Source organism: Teleopsis dalmanni, chromosome 2, assembly GCF_002237135.1.
Source record: "Teleopsis dalmanni isolate 2A chromosome 2, ASM223713v2, whole genome shotgun sequence".
Lineage (NCBI taxonomy): Eukaryota > Metazoa > Arthropoda > Insecta > Diptera > Diopsidae > Teleopsis > Teleopsis dalmanni.
Window position 1 is genome coordinate 102,177,868 of NC_051847.1, and position 22,181 is coordinate 102,200,048.

Here is a 22,181-nt window from a genome sequence, read left to right on the forward strand (position 1 = left end):
TAATACAGCTCTGAAAATAACTTTTTGAAATGAAAAATAGTCGTTAGAATGACTTTTTAATAGTTCAATAGTTCTGAAAAGAACTAATCACTTCTGGATCACCACTTTAGTTATTCTTTATAACACTTTATTTATTTTACTTATACTATACACTTTCATTTGTTTCCGGATATTGCATTAGTTTCAGCTGCTGACCTGTTCTCCTGATCGTGTGGATCATGTTAGAATATGTGTTTTAGGCTGATGCTGCCACTCTAGAAATCGAAATATTGCTGTTACTTTATTGAAGAGAAACTGTTACGCAATTGGTTTGTATCAGTCACAGCACGTTGACCATCAACAGTGTATTCTTCATTTAACCTTAAAACATGTTAACAATAACTTGAAGTATAGAAAACCATTATCTTTAAATAATTTATATAATTACGTTAAATTCATATGAACAGAAAAGATTTAACCGAAACGAGAAAATATTAAACATCGTCAACATCAAGCAACGTCATGGTATGCAGTAGTTGTTTGAATTTAGTGCGGCATTTAAGCAATTCGAGATTATGAATAAATTCGTTTGATAAATTTTCAAACTTGTGGCATTACTAATTAATGCTAAATGAGCAGTATTTAACATTTTTATTTTTGTTGCAATTGTCTTATAAGTTGTTGATTTGTTTTTAATTATTATGCTTTGTATATATCCATGTATTGCATTTTTTAATGAACAAAGAAATCAAAAATTCCTTAATAAATAATTAAAGAATAATTTCTTCACAATTACTAACCTGTCAGTTATTTTCACAAATTTTATTAAAAAAAAACTTTTTTAAAAAATTTAAATTTACTCATTAACACTCGCAACAGTTGTAAATAATAAACAGCTGACTAAAGTTTTCCATTTTCTTCCAAAAATCATTCACTATGGATCACTTTTAAGATATAGCGTCATTGTAGTACGAGAGGCTTATTTGTTAAGCATTTACGGGAAAGTGGGCTTATTTTTGCGAATTTTGTTTTTGCTTTGCATGTTAATTTTTAAGCGACACGTGTTCTTTTGGAGCATTCATGTCAAAATAATGCACCTTTCGTTCCTTAAGAATATGAGGATGTTTTAGCCAAGTTTTGGATAAATTAAATAACTGCACGACTTTGAAATTTTTCTAAATAAGTAATACAAAATAGTAAAAAATGTTTGACTTCTTAATTTATATACATTTATTTGTTACATTGTGGGACGGATTTTTGACTAAGAGATTAATTTTGCTTAATAATAGAGTACTATTCGTCTTGGAATGTTTTTCTACAAACAAACTTAACATAAATTTTCTATTAAAATATATAAGTTATTAATTTCTTGTTTTTAGAAATTTCTGCTAATAATACTTAATTGTAATTTCTTGTTTATAATTTTTGGGTTATTCCTGACCAGTTGACTTCCTAAGTGGATAAGTTGTTTTCCTATTTGGCTCTTTTAAAAAGCAAAACCTCTCCACATAAGTCCTCATAAAATTATCGAAGTATTAATATTTAAAATTATTTTTAAAATAATGAAAAAACTATTAAAAAAATAACTATTGTTTGTTTGAATTTTTTTGTTTTATATACATGCAATATTAATAAATTATTTGACCTTTCTATATTTGTTTTAAAAAAAGCTAGAACTAATTCTATTTACTTCTTGTGACTTCTATTACGTTTCGAGCTAGCAATTAACTCTTGCCGTTTGTAAAGTTGTTGAGATTGATTCTTTCCTGAACTGTTGGTGCTGAATTTATCTTCTGTTGAGTGATTGTTTTGCTGCATTTTACGTTCAAATTCTTCTGTTTTTGACCGTAAAATACTTTCTCCAATGTTAGAAATACTTGTTGAGAGCTTAGGTTCATTACTTTTCATTCCAAGATTACATGTGCAGGATAATATATTAGGAGCTGGAGTCAATTGAGGTAATTGCATATTTGGAGTTATAAATGTGGCAGTCTTCCCACCTATATTGTGTATTTCCTGCGAGCCAAAAATAGATGATCCTGATATTCGCCGACCTAAAATTTATAATGATATAAGTTTATTACAAATATATTTACAAATTAAAATGTAATAATTTATACCATCAACTTCTTGTTCACAAAGCACTTGCTCACTGGGAGGAATATCTGGGTTTTTCCGATTATTGCTATATAAATTTGTACTTGTTTTCACATTAGAAAACAAATGTTCTTTTTTGTTGGGAACTAAATCCGTTTGCAACGATACTGGTATTTGGAAGCTTGCAGATACAACCCCTTCAGATTTATTGAGAACATTTGGAGTTGACTGGCGTCGACTTGATGGCGTGTGCTCTACAACAATATTTGCCATATTTGTAGGGTGTCTAAATATTATAAGAATAAAATCATTACATTTGATGCAAATAATAGCACTCTATTCGGCATGAAAAAAAGGTTGACATTTATACATGATTTTATATTTATACATGATAGATAGATTAGTTTAAAAAAATATTCGAACATTTATAATGTTTATATTCACAGTTAAAGGTTTTAAAGCTATAGTTTCGTTACAAATCGAAAATTTGCTGGTTTTCCATTGTTTTTTTTAATAAAGTGTATATTACAATTTACTTTCAATGCAAAAAAGTTCATTGTTGTAATTTATTTGGAATAACATTCCGTCAAAAAGAAAACCTATGAGTACTTACTTAACATTCAGTATCGTTAAAACTCGTTAAGTCCGAAAATGATAACATTAAAGAAATTTGTAGAACGGTTTTTGAGATATCGTCCAATAGCAACTTTTTCATTTTCGGTGTGGAGGACATGCGTCTTTCTCTGCGGTGACGTCACGAAACTCTTTTTTGTAAAAACTGTTTCTTTGTCTACATTGATAGCCGATCGCCTCCTCTGCAGCTATACGCATAAAGTTGGAGATGTGGTTTCATTGCGTTATCAGTTTCTTCAAATTTATTTTTCAGACATTGGGAGAGCTGAGTAGCGAAGTCATTAGCTGTCTGTTGTGATTGCAGTTTTTCGACGTGCTTGTTCACATATCTTTTTCATCGCACATAGACTTGTGTGGATCTTGGCTGCAACAATATAATGATCCAATTCGATGTTGGCTTCTTTGATAGTACTAGACACTGAAAGTATGCCTTCCGTCTATCACAACGTGATCAATTTAAGATTTTTTGTTTTGGTCATGTGATAGCCATGTTGCATTTTGTTGTTGTGATGCTGGAATCTGGTATTACTAACCACCATATTTTTAAACGCATAGATTTCACTTAGACTTGTTCCATTATCACTAGTTTTAATAAGAAGGCTGAACTCTCCGACAGTAGCACTAAATATATCTTCTTTAACCACTTTTGTGTTGAAGTCTCCTACAATGGTTTTGACGTCATGTTCATATGCTTGTTTAAGCTGTTTATAGAAAGATTTCTTTGTGTCATCATCTTGATCTTCAGTCGGGTCATGTGCACAAATTAGGGTGATGTGGACAAATTTTGCCTTAATACGGATTTTGACAAGCATTTTGTTTATTGACGTAAATGTTGGAACCAATTTTCTCAACCTTTGGGTTACCGAAAACTCGACTCCGAATTCGTATATTATTACATGGCAGCTGTAGTAGACGTCACAATGTTCTCGATCAGTCCATCTTTGTCTCGTCTATCGCATTTTCTGGAGCGCAGTACTGTCAGCCTTTTATTTCATGAGGACATCAACCAACTGTATATATGCAGCTTCTATGTAATGAGTTCGGACATTTCAGGTGTATATTCTTAAATAATGTTCCTTATAACATTTGTCTGTGTCGTGAACAGTAAACGATTTTCTTATCCAAGGCTGTCTCTTCGAAGCTGAGTGATTGCGGCAGAGCCGCATGAACATGCAAAGAAATACACTTATGCAGATATGCGTCCAGCTAATGAATAAAGAGAGATTTTTCATATAAATAGACCACGAATTTATATGAAAGATCACTTATCGCCAGCACACCGAATTCGATAGATATCTACACTATCGTTAAGGAAATTTTGTCGCCAATAGTATTAATAGTATTTCGATACCACACACTATATAAATTATAGACAAGTAGTTTATACGCCATTGACTAGAATCCTTTGTATTTTTATAGTATATAACGCCTCCTGCATTTTGATGGAATAGGTTAGAACCTATTGTATTTCCGTAGAATAAAACGCCAACAGCATTTTGATGCCAAAGGCAACAATCTATATTAAACCCTTAAATTATAACACCGTAGGCTACAATTCTTTTATCTATAAGCCCATATTACCTAGCATTACAAATTTTATAATAAAGATAATCTTTTTAACGCATATCCGACCAATTATTTTTTAAAAAATTTTTGGTAAAAATTTAATATATTGGAGATATAAGGGTCAAAAATCATGGATCTGTAGTCAAAAATTTTTTACAATTTTTAGTTTTAGAGAAAGGTGGTTTTCGATTAATCAAACAGTGGGTGCTTAACCGCAATTTTTTCATTTTCGCTTTTTTACATAATGCGTTAACAGAAAACAACTGTTATTTATATGCGTTCTTTATTTTTAAATTAAAGAATCAATAAAAAAAGAATAAAAGACTATTATTTAACTATTCCATTTTATCAGTGGTATATTACACCTTAGCAAAGCTTGCATCGTCTCTTTTTATTGCCGACGAACAAATTAATCCAATTTCCATGCATTGACGATGGCTCAATCAAACACAGCTAGCCATAACAGCCGTACCAGTTTTTGGATCCGATTGCAATATGGTAATTTTGAACGGCATTGACAAGTAGATCAACTTCTCCCATTCCTCTATTGCACTTTTAAATCAACTGTGGTTGGGAGTAAAATTTTCCTCATCTGTTTTTTCGTCAATTTTGTCTGGTAGTATGAGCATGATAGCAATTATTTCTTGCTCATCATCACTCCAATCTTCTAGTAAGGCTTCCAACTCAGCTCTTGTTTGAATACAACGAAGATAATGTCTCGATACTATTTCTTCTATTTTAACTAATATTTAAAAAAAATCCATGTAAATCCAGGTAAAATTTGCTGAGCAGATTTGAGTTAAATTGAAATAAACAGTGTTTATTCTTTACTCCTTAGCTTTTTACTAGCTCTCGAACTACTCAAGTCAACAACGAAATTTATTGCAATGACTCGAACCACATCTGAATATTCCTCAACAAAACAAACGACGAATATGTGTCGTTATGAAACAAAGTCGAAAATACAATAACAGCAATATTTGCTAACGATACTTATATATTTTTTTTCCAAAGATCAGACAATAACAAAACATCATAATTAACAAGCAAAACGTACTTTCGAACAACTATATAAAATACTTAGGGATATGTTCATTGTATTCACTTACGGAGGCGTGATCTAAGCTAAATAATATTTTAATAAAATCCATGCGAATTTATGACATTCAAACAGGGAACCGCAATGTGATCAAATGATAAAAATATGCAAAAAGTACAAACGATGATCTTGAGGATAGTAACAGTTTCACCATTGTTTATAAGTCATCGCAGAGATTGGAACATATTATCGATGATGAAAGATGTTGCTTAATGTAGACGGTAATAACATAACACCCAAAATAGAAAAACTGAATTTACTGTTAATACAAATCTAAATTAAATTATTGGTATTAAATTTAATTTTTCAATAATATTTGAAGTTTTCCAAAGCATTGTCTTGTTCAAAAATACACATCAGTTTTAACCGATTCTCCACAAGAAAAACTTATTCCTGACCACCAATTCGGAAAAAATATTCGACTATACAACGAGTTCACAGAGTTGTAAATAAAATAACAAGTGTAATCGACACAAAAACAATTTTCCTCGGTGGTATATCTAGACGTCCCAAAGGTTTTCGCAAAGGCATGGGGCTCTTCTAACCAAATTATCCGAACTACTTCCAAGAAACTTTTATCAACAAAGATACTTTTATGTAAAGTATAAAGACTCAATCTCCGAACTTAAACAAATGAAAGCTGGTGTGTCTCAAGGAAGCGTACTAATTCCATTAATTTACTTGCTATAAAGGGCTGATATTCAAAAACCTTCTGATCCTTAAAATTTGATAGCAACTTTTGCAGACGATACAGGACTAATAGTAGCTATTAAAAATTTTAACAAATCCACAGACAACTTACAGAATTAATTAAACGCAACTCTGGAATGGTTCGACAAATGGGGAGTTCAAATAAATACAAGCAAAACAGTACATGTCATCTACACGAAAAAAAAATATGACTTAAAACGTGTAAAAATTATCAATGATGAAGTCTTCACACACACAAAGGCAAATTACCTTGGTATTGCTATAGATAGCAGATTAATCAAAGCTAAAAGTGATGAAATTAAGCGTCGCTTTGGACAAATGTACTGGCTACTCTGCTCAACAGTGGATAATTAACTTCTAGTATATAAAACGCGAATCGCTCCAATTTGGATATAAAGAGCCGAAATATGAGGCACAGCATGCAAATCCAACATTCACTTACTGCAAAGACATCAACCAAAAATACTTAGGACTGTCATTGACGCTGACTGGTACATCTCAAACTATGACATTCATCATAACTTTAAGATACCCTTCGTGGTAGTCGTTATCCGAAAAACCAAATCACACAGATAGATTGCTTTCCCATCCTAACCCAACAAAGGGACAGCTATCAAATGACGAAGCCACATATAATAAACGATTGAAAGGCTTATATCCATCAGAAATATCAATGTAATAATCCATAATCTAATATGTTCACAGTACAATCCTTATCTATTGATTGATTAATAGATTAATAGATGCCAAATCTTGGCAGTTGTATAAATAAAGGGGATTAAAAAGCATAAAAAAGTTTTTAAAATTTGAAGCGCTAAAAACAAAAACGATTTAGAAAAAAATTATTATAACTACTATGTTAATGTAAATTAATTATCTAAAAACGTAATTAACTTTCTATAATTAAGCATAAATGGTATTTTGAGTTTTGCAAAATATTATTAGCTATTTATACTCACTTGGACATTAAAAGTCGGGATTCACATAATTCAAATAATTTCTCTGGACATTCATCTAATATGTTAGCATAAACAGTGTCTAGAATTTCAGCAGATACCCGGAAAAGTTCCTCAAAGTGATCAATCATTATTCTGGAAAACATAAATTTGATGCAATTAACTAAACATTTTAAAGATCCAGTTTCCTACCTTACTACATTGATAGCATCTGCCATTACTTCTTGTTCTGTTACGTTCGCTGTCAAAGACGTAGATTTTAATATATTAGGAGCAAACACAGTGGCTAAATTATTGCTATCCATTTTATTCCCAGAAACAAGCACATTACCCTCTTTGTCAAGAACGTCATCTGAATATGTAGCAACCTTCGCCAAAAATTTAAGCAGTACATATAATGTGTCCCTATGTGTTTCTGGTAACAGTTTAATTAAATGGGATATAGCCTCTAACTGTAGGCGTCGATTTCTTATTTCTATTTCAATACAGACAAAAAATATATAAATTATAAATAAAAAATTATTTTGTCAGTTTATTACTCAGTGATGTAAACAATTTATTTAAGAAGGCAAAATATCTTATTTTTCAAAACGAATACTTTATATTCCAAAAAAATGTTTTCTTTTATAACATGTTTATTACCCGCCGTTACTCGGTATTGACTCGGTTACTTGGTAAGTTATATTCACTCACTTCAGAAGTATCTTATCAAGTAAATTACTCCTTGTGTGCCATAAGTGGACGCTACAGATACTCTCCACAAATACATATTAGTGCAGTATTCACGATGAATATGTCGCTATTGTATCTGCAATGGTTATACTATCAATTGCCGACAGCAACTCACTGATTGGGCTGAAAGAAGGGGCTACTAATTGCGTCTAAGAATGACTAAGTATTTAAGTACTAAGTATAGTACTTAAGTATGGGCAAAAATTATTGAAATCTGTTTATATTTAGCAATATTCAGATGGGAGGACTCAATGTATGAGGGTATGAGGGTAAATTTGTTGACGTATCACGAACCGCACGCCAACGCTCAAAATTGTCAGTCTCAGTAGTAAGGCGCGCGAAATGGCAAGCATGACACGAAAAAATTATTACCAGTAATCGCTTTTTCTGATCAACAAGATCGAGAACTACAAAAAAGAAGGCAAGGTTCATGAACGAGACGAAGTCGACGATGTGGAATACCGCACTATTGTAAAGGAGTATTTTTATGAAGAGAATGTTCGCCAATCTGCTATTACTGGCAAGCTGTTACCGAGTCGAAAATGGCGGTAAGCGTAACAGATCTCAAGAGGAACCCGTTATTGCAGCGAAACGGCGTAAGGATGGAACGGAGAATGCGAAACCAATGTCAAGACCGACATAAGATGTTCCTTCAGTGAAGTGGCAAGGAATCATCTAAGTTTGACTTTATCGACGAACGCAACTCTAGCGACAAGATGCTGATGGAAAGGTGGGCGCTGACTGAAATCAAACTGTTCGAATTGGTTATGGCCAACCTCATGATAAATCCAGGGTTCGATCACTAAGATTAGTGAGTACTGGGACGGTTTAAACCTTTAGCTTGTTTCTGTTGCTGAAATTTCATTGAGACTTCGAGTGCGCGTTTGATAACCGGAATATCTTAGACCTCAAGATCTTACTTTGCAGCAACTTAAGAATAACCGCAAAAGCACTTCTTTTAATCAACGATATTGCTTCTTCTCATCAACGAAGAATGCTTGCCAGTGATTGAAGCTAATGGCTGCAAGCTCCGATACTGCATCCGGAATACTAAATTTAAGATTTTAGTATATATAACATTTTAGATAAGATAGAAGATACTAACAAGTTTATTGATGATGACAAACTCTGTTGATGTTCTAGTGGCCAAGATCCTGCAGATAAACCTTAAACACTTCAAATGTTCCAGGAGTAATCTGGTTGTCTTATTCGCAAGACCATCAGGTTAGATCGGCAGCAAATGGTTACAACACCATAATATTCGCCTACATGCCACATGATGATGAGACGCCTCCACAGAGGGTAGAACTGGTTCATAATTTCGCATAGGTCGAGCAGCTAACTTTGCTGTTGGGGTGTAATGCAAACACCCAGCACTTCTTGTGACTAACTTCGGAAATCAAAGATTGAGGTGAGTCTGTTTTTGATTATATACTAAGATGTTATCTTAAAATTTGTAATAAGGGTAACACGCCCACCTTTGATTTTCCTAGTGCGTATGATTTTGTAGATCGGGAAGAAGTTTTAAATATTACAACTTACTCGACTTCCCGTTCTCTAGTGATCAATGACTGGAGTCTATTAGGTAAAGTCCTTTATTATTGATTTTAACAATGAACAGACTGCTTTTAATCAGGTTGGAATCAAAGCTGTGGCGTATGCGGACGATATTGTCTTTTTAACACCAGATATAGTTCTGAGTAACATCATGGAGTGCGCTCTTGATAATCTTAGTAGATGGGCCTCAATGTGTGACCTAGGAGAAAAGACTTCTAAGACACAACTTTTCCTGTTTACCAACAAAAATAAAATTCCAAACTTTCTATTGCCAAGGCTAAACGACCAAAGACTAACTCTTTCGCACAAGGTTAATTACTTAAAAGTAATTCTTGACACAACGCTTAATTGAAGGACCAACATCGATGATAGAATTCGCGAAGCAAATAAGAGCTGTGAATTGCAGCCTAAAGTAAATCTTTGGCTATATACAGCCAATTAGTTGGACAACCAATTTTAGTCTTCGAATGACTAATATAGTGGCCCTCGCTGGATAAACAATATATTGTTTAAAGGTTCACCAGACTACAAAGATCTTGGTATTGAAATCATGCCTCACTAGTGCGCTCAATTTCATACTTCACTTGATTCATTGATGTTTATATCAAACCAGTAACTACTCTCATACACAGGCTTAAAGATTTAAACTGTTGGTATTCGATTTCATCTGGATATGGTAACATTCCATCAATCCACCCGACGGATAGGAGTAGTAAACCGGACTACTTATGTCCTCGCTTATACTTCGACTATAACTTTGCCACTAGATCTTCCTCAAGAGGATAATTGGAGGTAGGGCTGCTTACAACAGTGGGAAAGATAGCGATATATAACGACTGGTCTAATCTGTCACTGGTAAATAGGGAGTGGGCTTACAATTTAGATCAAGAGTGACATGGCAATATATTTCAAATGTGGAACTTCTGACTTGATACAAAAAATCAAATCAGAGGTATCTAGATTAATATCAGTATTTAAAGGGCACTGGACCAGAGGACGAAATGAAACTCAACCTACCCTGTAGTATGTCCTGTAATGCGTGTCTACCGACTATCGAATAAAGGACACCAGAAAATCTGTGTCTATGTCCGATCTATCCATAAACAGGCTTAAGTTTTTGGGCACGTTTCTTTTACACACTCAGTGATATCTCCAGCATTAGCATAGCAGATTATTACGAGGAATTTTGATATTCAAAACAGCTTTCTTAGCTAATTGAGAAGGATTCATTTCTCTCTCCACTTCAACTAACTAACTAACAGTTTTGTCTAAAGTTTAAGAGAGATGCTTGAATGAGGGATATTTATTGATAATTTTTTTGTATTTTACTTCCCTACCCTAGAGACAGACAAGTTTTGCACTCTATTATGTTTTGAAAAAAAACTGTTTTTCAAGTCACTCTATTCGTATATACGATGGCGGTTTGATAAATCAGTGATTTTTTGAATAAAACCCTTTTTTTTCGAAAATAAACATTTTATTTTTCTACATAATCACCTTTTAGCTCGATACATTTAGTCCAGCATTTTTCTAATTTTCTTATTCCCTCCAAATAATAAGTTTTTTCAAAGCTCTCAAAACACGTGTTTGTTTCGGTAATGACTTCTTCATTCGACTCAAATCTCTTACCGCCCAGCCAGTTCTTTAGGTTTGGAAACAGCAAATAGTCGCAGGGGGCTAAATCTGAAGAATATGCTGGATGGGGTAGCAGTTCGTACCCCAATTCGTAGATTTTGGCCATTGTGACTTGACAAGTGTGCACCCGTGCATTGTCTTGATGGAATAGTACTTTCTTCTTCACCAAATGTGACTGTTTTTGCTTCAAATCAACGTCGAATCTATTCAAAAGCTTTCTTGAGGTAATCGATGTGAATGACACCGCTTGCATCCCAAAAAACTGTGGCCATGACCTTGTTGGCTGACAGACTCTGTTTGGCCTTCTTTGGTCCACGTTCACCCCTAGCAACCCACTGTTTCGATTGTTCCTTGATCTCTGGCGTGTTGTGATGGATCCATGTTTCATCCACAATAATGAAACGGAGCGAAAATTCGTCCGGATTACGGCTGAACATCGCTAAACATTCTTTTGAAGTGGTCATACGATAGCGCTTATGGTCGAGTGTGAGCAATCGCGGCACCCATCTCGCGGAGAGGTTTTTCATGTCCAAATATTCGTATACAATATTATGTACCCGTTCAGTTGAGATAGCTACAGCATGAGCCAATTCACGCACTTTCATTCTCCGATCATCCAATATCATTTCATAAATTTAATCGATGATTTCCGGCGTGATCACTTCTTTTGGGCGACCTGGACATTCGGCGTCACTAGTGCTGGTACGACCACAACGGAACTCTGTAAATCACTTCTTAACCATTGAAATTGACGGTGCCCAGTCCCCGTAGTATTTATCAAGTCTTTCCTTAGTTACAGTGATGGATTCTTTACGTAAAAAGTAATGCTTAATCAGCACACGAAATTCACTTTTTTCCATTTTCGTAAAAATGCACAAGATTGTCAGGTTGAACGACGTAGCTTGCTCAAAATTAGAAAGTTGCCCACTGATAGATTACAGCTGACGGCAGCACTGTTGCATTTGAAGTAACTGCGCGGAAAATTCAAAAAGTCACTGACTTATCAAACCGTCCTCGTATGTCATATATCGTACAAAGCAATAGAATCCCCAAGAAATATTTGTGATGCAAGACTTAGATGAGAACATTTTACCCAAACTGTTTTTTTGCTGTGATATTTCAGCGTATGAATTTATGACAGTGATTTATGATAATAGTTTCAACGATGGTAATGTAATTTTACGCTTAAAGCTACAAATTAAATATTGCAGTTTGTTTTACATATTGTAACGTAGCTTTTTAGCCGGGGTATCATTTGTCGAGCCAGGTCAGTCTTACAATAAATGACAGTAATAAGCTATTTGCAGAGTTTATTAATAATAAATATTATATTTTAAGAAATTTGGTTTCTTTATTCATTTCTGCTCAAACAAAAAATTTTGTTTTGGATTTGGTTGGTTGTTAACTACTTTTTGTTATATTGGTACACCCTTTCTTGATATATGGTACAAATTTGAACGCCATCTGTCAATTAGTTTGTTTACAGCAGCTGAGACTACCTCAAGTGCATTTAGCGATTTTTACTATGGAAAATTCTTGTTGTACGCGATTTTTTGACCAAACACGGCACCACTGACATCGCTCAGGCACCATATTCACCAGATCTGGATCCGTGCAATTTTTTTCTGTTCCCGAAACTCAAATTGCCCCTTCGTAGTAAGCGTTTTGAGTCGATTGAATCGGTAAAAGAGAATTCGCTGAAGGAACTAAAAGCCATACCTGCACGGGCCTACGAAAAGTGTGTGGAAGATTGGATTAAGCGTTAGCATATGTGTATCACTTCAGAAGGAGCATATTTTGAAGAAGATAAAATAAATTTGGAATAAAATTTAAATTTGTGTGTTTTATTTACAAAATCCGAGTACTTTTTGATTTAGAGGTAAGACGCCCTCTTTAAGTCTTATATTAACTTTGTAAAAATAAAATATATATATAAGATTCGAGATGTGTGAAGAAACAGTACCAAAGGCATGCTAGGTTACTGGCATTCTCTTCTCTTATTCTCTCGCTGGCACATATCTTATTAGGCCATCTTTGCTTTTGTAGAATCGACAAAGGAAATTGTGACTTGAAAAGTATAACTCCTGCTTCTCCGCTGTGAGTCACACTACGTAACAAGTATTATAACTCTTTCTACTTTAATTAATTAAGGAGGCATATAAAACAAGTAGTATTAATTTTGTGTCTTTGATAGAGAAAAAAATAAATATATAAGAAAGAAAAATATGGCTATCACATTTTAGTAGTATATTAGTATTATTTCTGTTTCTTTGATACAGAAAGAAAGAAATATATAAGAAAGAAAAATGTGGTTATCAAATTTTCTTGAGAATGAAGAAGGTTCCAGCAACTTTCCGGAAACTTTCCATGCAACTGACAAATATTTTATTCTGAAATTTAAATAGTTAATAACATTTATAGGTAGTTCTTTCAGAATTTTAGTAGAGATTTGGGCGTGAATTTTTTGCATTAATATTATGTTTCTGTATTTAGTTTAATTTAATTGGTTGTTATATTTCTTATTCACATATTCTTATATCTGATCTAAAATTGGTAAAATTATGTTTTTTAGATTTTTATCTAGCAGTATCTTATGAAGTGTCTTTACAACTTAAGACTGAAACGATAAACGATCTGTTTCCAATAAAGGTTCATTGAAAATTTTAAAAAATATTCCAATCAATAGTTTGTAAACAAAAAGTCAAACAAAATTAAAAAGTTTCACAAATATGTAAATTGTGATTTAGTGAAAAAGTAATATTTTAAAAATATACAAAAACTTTTTAAAATACATGAAGATAGTATAACTAAGAAACAATTTCAATTATTTAACTTAGCTGCTAACAAGTTTATACCTAGCTTCGAAATACTGTTACCATAAGCTTTATTATGAGGATGATTAGTAAAAAAAATTTCATAATTCGAAATTTTTATAAAATTTAATTGACAATAAATGAAGAAGTCTAAATGATCCAAACAGCCCTTAGTAGAAGAGAGTCGACTGGAATGATCATTTTTGATATTTCTGAAGCTTTTGACAATGTCTGGCATGATCTCTCGTCAGTCCGATATATAGAAGCAGGGGTTCTACAACATTTATACATCTGATATCCCAATGTCAGGTCCCTCGACTCTGGCGTTATATGCTGACGATACGCGTATGCTGTATGCTGTATGCAGATAAATGTGCTCTCAACATAATCAACATACTTTAAGAGCATATAAACCTCTAAGGCTCAGTTGAAAACTAAGGTTCTGTTTATTAAGCGTAAGTGGAGACAGAATCCGTCGAGGGTAAGAGTGGGAGATATGGTAATAAACTGGGAGGAAAGCCTTTAATATAATGGCATCACGCTGCACAAACTATTCACATGGCTTAAACATGTTCAACTAAAAAGAATTAGCTGTGCCAAAATTCTTTATCACCTCCAACCGCTATTCAGAAATGAAAATCTCAATGCTAAGAACAGGAAGCTGATATATAACCAAATAATTCGTCTGTCACTTCTACATGGATGTGTAGCGTTTAGCAAAGCTTCAAACACTACTATTCGCCAAGTAGAAATTGCATAAAGCCAGGCTCTAAGAAGACTTTTCATCTCACGCAGGTTTTCAAATGAAGGCCAAAGTATTACCTGTTAAGAACTTCCTAATATCAGACAGAACAAGAAACACTACAAAAACGATAATTTTGTAGTATGTAAATGGACCATTTGCGTATTCAAAATGAAAATGAGAATAAACTTGAAACAATTGGGTCTGTGAGAGATATGCAAGGACTTCAAAGTCATTACGACACATTGTGGCGTATTTTGCCTATGGATTTGCATTCCCATCCTCATGAATGGAAAGCTTACATGTAGCTTAGATTAATTGGCTGTTGGAATAATACCGCTTTTTTTATTCAAAATTATTTAGTGAAAATAATTATTTTTCACTTGGTAGATATGTCAACAAAAAAATTGCCAGATTTAGGGCATTGAAAATTCAAAAAGAACTGTTAAAAGTTGATTGCATACTCAATAATATCATTGTATTTGGTCAGGGTGCGGTACAATCTAATATTTCTGATCGCTACCGCAACATATTTACTAAATATTTATGTAAAATTCAATATGTGAATGTACTTGATATATGGCTCCGCTTTGTTGTCGGAGAAATTATTTAATGTGTTTGGTCACCAAGCTTTAGCCATTTAACACCACAATACCATTAACACCACAGAATCTTTAAAAAGTTGACACTTTGACAACCAATATCCATCAATTTATGAATGATCTATTACTAGCAATGTGCCTATAAGTCGTTGAAAGTTATCTCTAAAGAATCCACGATTGTGAAATGTTGAGATCATTTTTGTGGTGTTTCATATTACACCATATTTGTAGCTATTAACGATATATTGAAATAAAAAATAGATCAGAATTTCAATCAAGTATGTTTTATTTACGTGTACTTTTGAAGAAACTTGTACTGTATTTGATAAAAGTAGTTTTAGGATAAAAAAAGTTTTTCTCATTTTTTACTTATTAGAAAATATTTAGTAAATTAATTTGAAAGTTATAAAGAAACAACAATAAATCGGTCGACTTACTTTGTGTTTTTAGAAACGCTTTATACAAATGTCCACATAAAAGAGGTTCGGATAAATCTCGCAAAAATTCCTTTAGTAACGTCGCAACATCATGGGGGCATGTTGTTTCTGAAATTTCAGTCACAAACCTTTTATCAAATTCTTCCTTCATCTATATATGAAAACATAGAAGAGTTAATTTTTTCTCATTTGAAATATGTAGTCGGTTTGCTCCTACTTGCATAACGCGTTTTTTTGATGTACTGACTCGAAAAAGTCCTACTTGATGTAAACCATGTATTTCCAAAAATTGAATACATAAGGTGATAAAAGTTGGGACCTGTAAATCGTGCGTCACAAAAAACTCCGTTGACGATGATAAACTATGGTTTTTATCGAACTCCTGACTTTTTCTGCGCATATCACTTTGACTACGTGATAAAGCCGATTTCGTCAAATAACCAAAGTAGTTCGTTCCAATTTTTGAACCAGATTTTAAACCTTTGCAGTTTTCACCTGATGTATTAGTTACCGATAATGTGCTTGAAGGCAAATTTTCACATGACCGCACCTTTAAAAAGTAAAGTATATTCATAAGTATAACTGCTAATATATATTATTTATTTAAAAAATATGTAATTTTTCCCATCTAATTGCTTTTCTGTAGTAGAAAAAGTTTTGTTAAATATGATATTAATTATAAACTGATAAAAATATAACATATACAACTTAAGCTATCTAATTTAAAGCCCATACATTTGGATTAAGTTTATTGGAGTTATCATCACCACCACATCGACTTAGAGTAGCAGATTCTCCTTCTAATGCTATACAGAAGTTTTTTGAACGTTTTCTGTCATTTGCAACACAAGTGTTTAGATTATTACCAAATATTCCCGTTTGCAGTACTAGATTAATAATATAATTAAATTGAATTTGGAAGAAAGAATGTAACAAAATATCTTACACGAATCTTCCTTTTTACCGATATCAAACAAATTTGTTGTCAAGGCCTTTTTCTTTTGTAATGCATGACGTTTTTGAATTTTTCCTCCATTGCCATTGTAACTACCAGGACCTATATCTAAACCAATATTTAGTTCGTTTATTTTCTGAAGGGCCACTTGCTGCAAGTATTTTGATTCTATTGCAGAGAGGTTTCGCAGAACTGAATCTAAGATACAAATTCGATCACCATTTTCAGAAGTCCAAGCGAATTTTTCCTATTAATGAGAAAATTGAAAATTATATTCATATTTCAGTTACTATAACATATTTGTTTTTAAAAAGATTACCGAAGGTGCCCATTTATGATTGTATGTTGTTGGTAAATGCACAGCTGATCTTGTTTGACTTCTCGACCGACTTTTGAGTAACTTCTTTGATACAAATTGTCCAACATTTGTTGAAGATTTTGATTTTTGCATTATGCCTTCACAGTTGCTGGCATCAACACCTAATGCATTGAATTAAAATAGGTTATATATTAATCCAACTATGAAACTTAAAAAATCGAATCGAAGATTATTATGAATTCAAACATAATATTCGTAGCGGCCCGTTTCTTCACAAATCCCTATCGACAGCATTTCAAAAACACGGCCATTGGACCGTGTACATTTTAGCGGATTTGGTCAATATATGATATTATATTATTGATATTGAATGCCGTTGTCAGATATTTGAAGTACACATATGTATATGGATAGTAAACCGGTTATATATACATTATATTTTTTTTTATGTTTTGAGTTTAGAGTTATTTATTTATTCCAGAAAACGCGCGTATTAGAATTACAACTTTTAATGTATAAGTTTTAATTGGCGAACATTTTTTAAGATATTTTAGTTGTGAAATATTCTTTTTAATAAAGCTATTCAGTTGGAGAACACAACTATATGCCATGTCATACATTATGTTATTAGCAACACCAAAATACACAATTGATTCTTATTTATGAAATCATTTAGTAACTCTTATACATTTAAATAAATGATTTCAAGAAAATGTTTATCCACTAAAGACAATTACCTTAACTTAGTTCTTCAACATAATTAACTAATACTACATAACAATGAAAATGTACCAGATTCAGAAGAAATTTAAACTCATTGATACTGTGCATTTATATACACATTTTCGTATAATATCCAGTAAAATTTTTATTTATACGTCTCCAACTTTTTTCTCTGTATATGAGTTTGTCAATTATTGTTGTTCAAGCAATACCTATCGGTTATCAACATCTCTTGTCTTTGAAATCAAAGATTTTTGATACAAGAAAATAAGAAAAACTTTATCGTATTAAATATTTATGTATCCACTGCAAGATTATAAAAAACAAAAAATTGTTCTCTCTCTTCAGTATCCAGAGATTGTCTATGGTATATTTTGCGCATGTCTTTTTCACCGATAAAAATTTCAAAAATGTGATCTCACAAAACTGTAGCATTTGATTATTCATCCGCTTATTTATTTCGAGCAGACGCAAAATGACTCGAATCTGACTTTTTCATTCAGTCAAAAACAATCAAATACGGACATTTTCGGGACTCGAATCAAACTCAATGCAGAAGGCGAATTCGCAAAGAAGAACATATACAGCCATATAATCCTGTGCAACTATTCTTGGGTATAAAGATTCCAAAAAATTATTTTATTGATTGCGAATGCAATCTTTAAACAATCAAACAATCAAACAATCAAACAATCATTGTACATATAAATTTGAAAAAAAAATCCCAACGAAAGTGCTTTGCATGTTTTTACCAATTTTTGTGAAACAATCTTTTAAGCAATCTGTGATAAAGAAACTCTTTATTTTATTATTTTAAAAGGAATCCATTCGTCTAGTTACCCGAATTTTCTTTTTGAATAGTTTGTTTTATTATAAAGAAGTAGTAAATTAGAATTTCACCAAAGATAAGTGACCGAACATGATTTAAAGAATATTCAGATTTGTCATTTGCATTTCTAGCTAAACATCCATGAAAAAACACAAATCCGATGAGAGGAACTGAGAGACCATAACTAAAGAGTACGAGTATAAACACAGTATTTGCACTTAAGATGAATATAGATACACAAACAACACATTTGTGAATGTACCAACATTTGAAATTATTTAGAATAGTTTGTTCATAATATTAAAAGTAATAGCAAAATAGGCGTGCATCATTCTAGAACAACTCTAGTCAAATTTTATTTCTCTCGGAACCTGAAGTGAGAACTTTGCTTACATTTACCCAATCTTTATATATCCGAAATCTGTTAGAAAGCAATGGACATAACTTGCAAATTTGATTTGCAGTTACTTCCCGAAGGAATGAAATTAATATCTGGATATGTATTTCTAGCTTTAATTGCTTAGGATTTTGTGATTGCCGATTTGGGAACATTGTTTTTGAATTGGCGTTAGCAATTTTTTTTTTGAATAAGTTTCTATGAACGACATTAATACTTCCGATGAATAAAGAATAATTACAATATTTGAATTAAAAATCAATGATTTTGGTTATTGTTGCCAATTTATTATATCCCGATCTGATACCGATTGAACACATTCATCAAGAATCTATTTCAGCATACTGTAGCCAATATCATTCAAATATGTATACTGAACATCTGCGTCACTATAAGCACATAGTTGTGCCAGAATATTTTATTACGAGTACTACTGTACTCATTTTAAAATTTTCAAAGTAATTTAAGTGTGTTTGAAAGTTTAATATTTTGAATGGATCAACCAAATCTATAACACACTCGGTGCTAGTGTGAAAATCTACAAATATATTTGGAGATTAATCTTAGGTTCAACTCAGTTCATATTACTACACTAAATTAGCTTTAAGTACTTTGGTTAAAGGTTAGGTAAATACTTATTAACATTAACTTACTTTGCAATAGTCTTGTGGCTGGATCTATATGCGCTTCCTTTATGTTGGAATTAACTTTGTTGTATTGTGATGTTTCGTCATATTGTTTTTGATGATCTAAACCATGCATAGTTGTTCCGTGCCATAGATTGGAAAGAAAATTAGAACCACTCTGTATGATGTTAGAAGCTGTGTGCCCAAATTCTGAGCGTGGCTTATCATTTGTGGGTGAAAAACTCGATGTTGGTGATGTACTCGAGGTTGGGGAAGCAAGTCCACTTGATGAACTCCGACTCGTTGAAAACGACTGCTTATGAACACCGTCCTTTTCATTATTATATGAATTTGAGCAGTTTGCATCAACAGTGTTTTCTGAATTACCTAAAATTTTTTGATCATATTCATTTTTTTTGCGAATCCTCTCTTCTAAAGATTTTTGCCAGTCAGAATGCGCAACATCTAATAAACTTGAATTTTCATTGCCTCTTATGAATTCTAAAGCTATTAATGCCCAAGCATCAAGTGTTTGCACTGCTTTACTATTGTCTTCGTCCATTCCTGGCGGATTAATTTCTCCTTTGGCTTTTATATTTCGTAGGTTGCGATCATAATTAACACGTTTAAATCGGTTGACCTGATCATCGTGAATACTTTTTTTCCGAGCCATCCGAAGATAACGCTTAATAGTGTCGCTAACTGATTGTGAAATGTCTTCGTTATCTACAGAGCTTTTTCGACGAATATTTATTCCCTCTGATTCAGTTTTTTCAGATCCATCATCGAGGCATGTATTAGACAAGAGTAATGATGCTTCCTCACGCTTACGTGCCTTATACTCCTCCGCAAGGCATTTGATTTCTTGCAATTGTATGAAATTAGTTTGGGTGCCGAATGTATTGAAGTGTGTCTTTTTTCTGAAGTTTTGAGAAGTCCCTGAAGGTGTTTGAGCTTGTGAGGTAAAAGTCGAATCGGAAGTTTTTGGTTGTATCAGAATTGGCTCATTACTTTTTCTATCATCTGAGGGATTTTTCAATATTCTGCTTAATGCAAAACTTTTATTTGTAGTTTTTGAAAACTCATTGTTATATTTTATATTATTCACATTTTGTGTGGATGATTCCGTCTTGTGTGGTTTGCTAGAATTATTTGTTAAACATTCGTTAAACTGTTGTAGACTAGATAAGGACGTCGACTTCTTAATTTTAGCTTTGAATTCATTTATATTTTCTGTATTGGAATGTTTGCTCAATAGTCGGTGAAGATGTTGTTTTTTAAGCATATAATATACTTGTTTTAATGCAGCTTTGTTCTTTAATATATCTGGTGTAATACTTTCATTTGATAAGTTTATTGTGTATGTAGAACTATGTGTTAGAGCTCGTAATCGTGCCAATAACTGATCATTCTCAACAAGTTGATTGGAGTCCTTAGATGTTTCCGATACCAAGTTACTACTTAAACAGCTGTTCCCAGCAGAAGGCCTGTGAGCACTGGGTGAGTGTGTTTTATCAGGGCGTACCGTTTTAGTGCCGAGTAATGTTGTCGTTTTATATGATTCGTGCAAGTTAAGGTGAGTTTGTAATAAATTAATGACTTCATTTACATTATTTTCCTCTTCCCGTTCTTTTAGTAATGTGTTTTGTTTTTGACAAGTATGCTGCAGTAGTTGTCTAAATCGACGCTTCGAATTACGAAAGGCACCTGGATATGATGCTTTACGTTTCCAAAGTATGAAACGAGGTTCTGCAGCACATATTTGATTAAAATATGCTTCTACTTTTGGTATATCATCTTTTCGATTTTGTGCACCCTCAGGTATTAGTTTTCTACCAGCATCTGTCATGTATTTCCATGTTTTACGTGTAAGCAGCCACCTTTCACGTTTTTTTTCTTTTTCTTTTGTAGCTGATCGTCTTCGTGCTGTAGCTGGATTCGAAGTCGTTGTTACCTTTACAGAATCTTTAGGTAATGTTGATGATGTTGATACTGTTGGAACGACAGAAGACTTATTTATTTCGTCTAAGGCTTGGTCTAGAGGGGCAGATCGTTTCTTTATAATTTTTAGTGGTCTTAATGTTGTGCTTTTATGAACATCGTCAACATCGTTTTTCGATGACATTTTAGGTCATTTATACTTCAGCAAAAAACTTTAATAAAAACTATAAAACAGTCAAATACTACATCAGTATTGTATGAGTCATATTACATTATATGCTATTTTATATATTACTTTCTGTATAAATATATACATATTTATATATATATATAATATACATAAATACATATATACAGAAATAAATGGATGATTACATATATATTATACACATATATATATATATAGATATATATATATATATATATATATATATATACATGCAGAAATCACAGAGAACACACAAATTTGTCACTTAGATTGTGTGAATATTATTAATAATATTAATTTTATTGTTTAATTTAAATTTTATTTTTGCTTTATTACATGAATACATCACTACGAAACTAATTTCTGTAAACTCATAACTACTTTTGATGAATTGTATATTGAATAAACTTAATTTACACTTGTTTTTACTCTAATAAAATTATAATTTACACGTTTTCTTAATGTAAAGTACCAAACTCCTGAAAATAAACAATGAAATAAGTGGACGAAAATACAATGGACCACCGGTTAATGTATACTACATAAACAGCATTTATGAAAAGTACAGAAAAAAATATAGAAGAAAATTCTTTAAAAATTGAAATATCAAAAATACTATCTCAG

General features: G+C 32.5%; 1 protein-coding gene across 1 annotated transcript; it reads right to left on the reverse strand.

Moving 5' to 3' along the window:
• Positions 1–1,576: 1,576 nt before the first annotated feature.
• Positions 1,577–21,626, reverse strand: LOC119678573. The gene is made up of 10 exons (XM_038090476.1): positions 19,436–21,626; positions 16,834–16,994; positions 16,506–16,761; positions 16,295–16,446; positions 15,777–16,109; positions 15,560–15,710; positions 7,234–7,516; positions 7,045–7,176; positions 2,100–2,362; positions 1,577–2,033 (listed from the first exon to the last, which is right to left on the reverse strand). Exons 1-10 carry the CDS (start codon positions 21,531–21,533, stop codon positions 1,666–1,668), a joined length of 4,197 nt encoding a protein of 1,398 aa, XP_037946404.1. The 5' UTR covers positions 21,534–21,626; the 3' UTR covers positions 1,577–1,665.
• Positions 21,627–22,181: the final 555 nt, after the last annotated feature.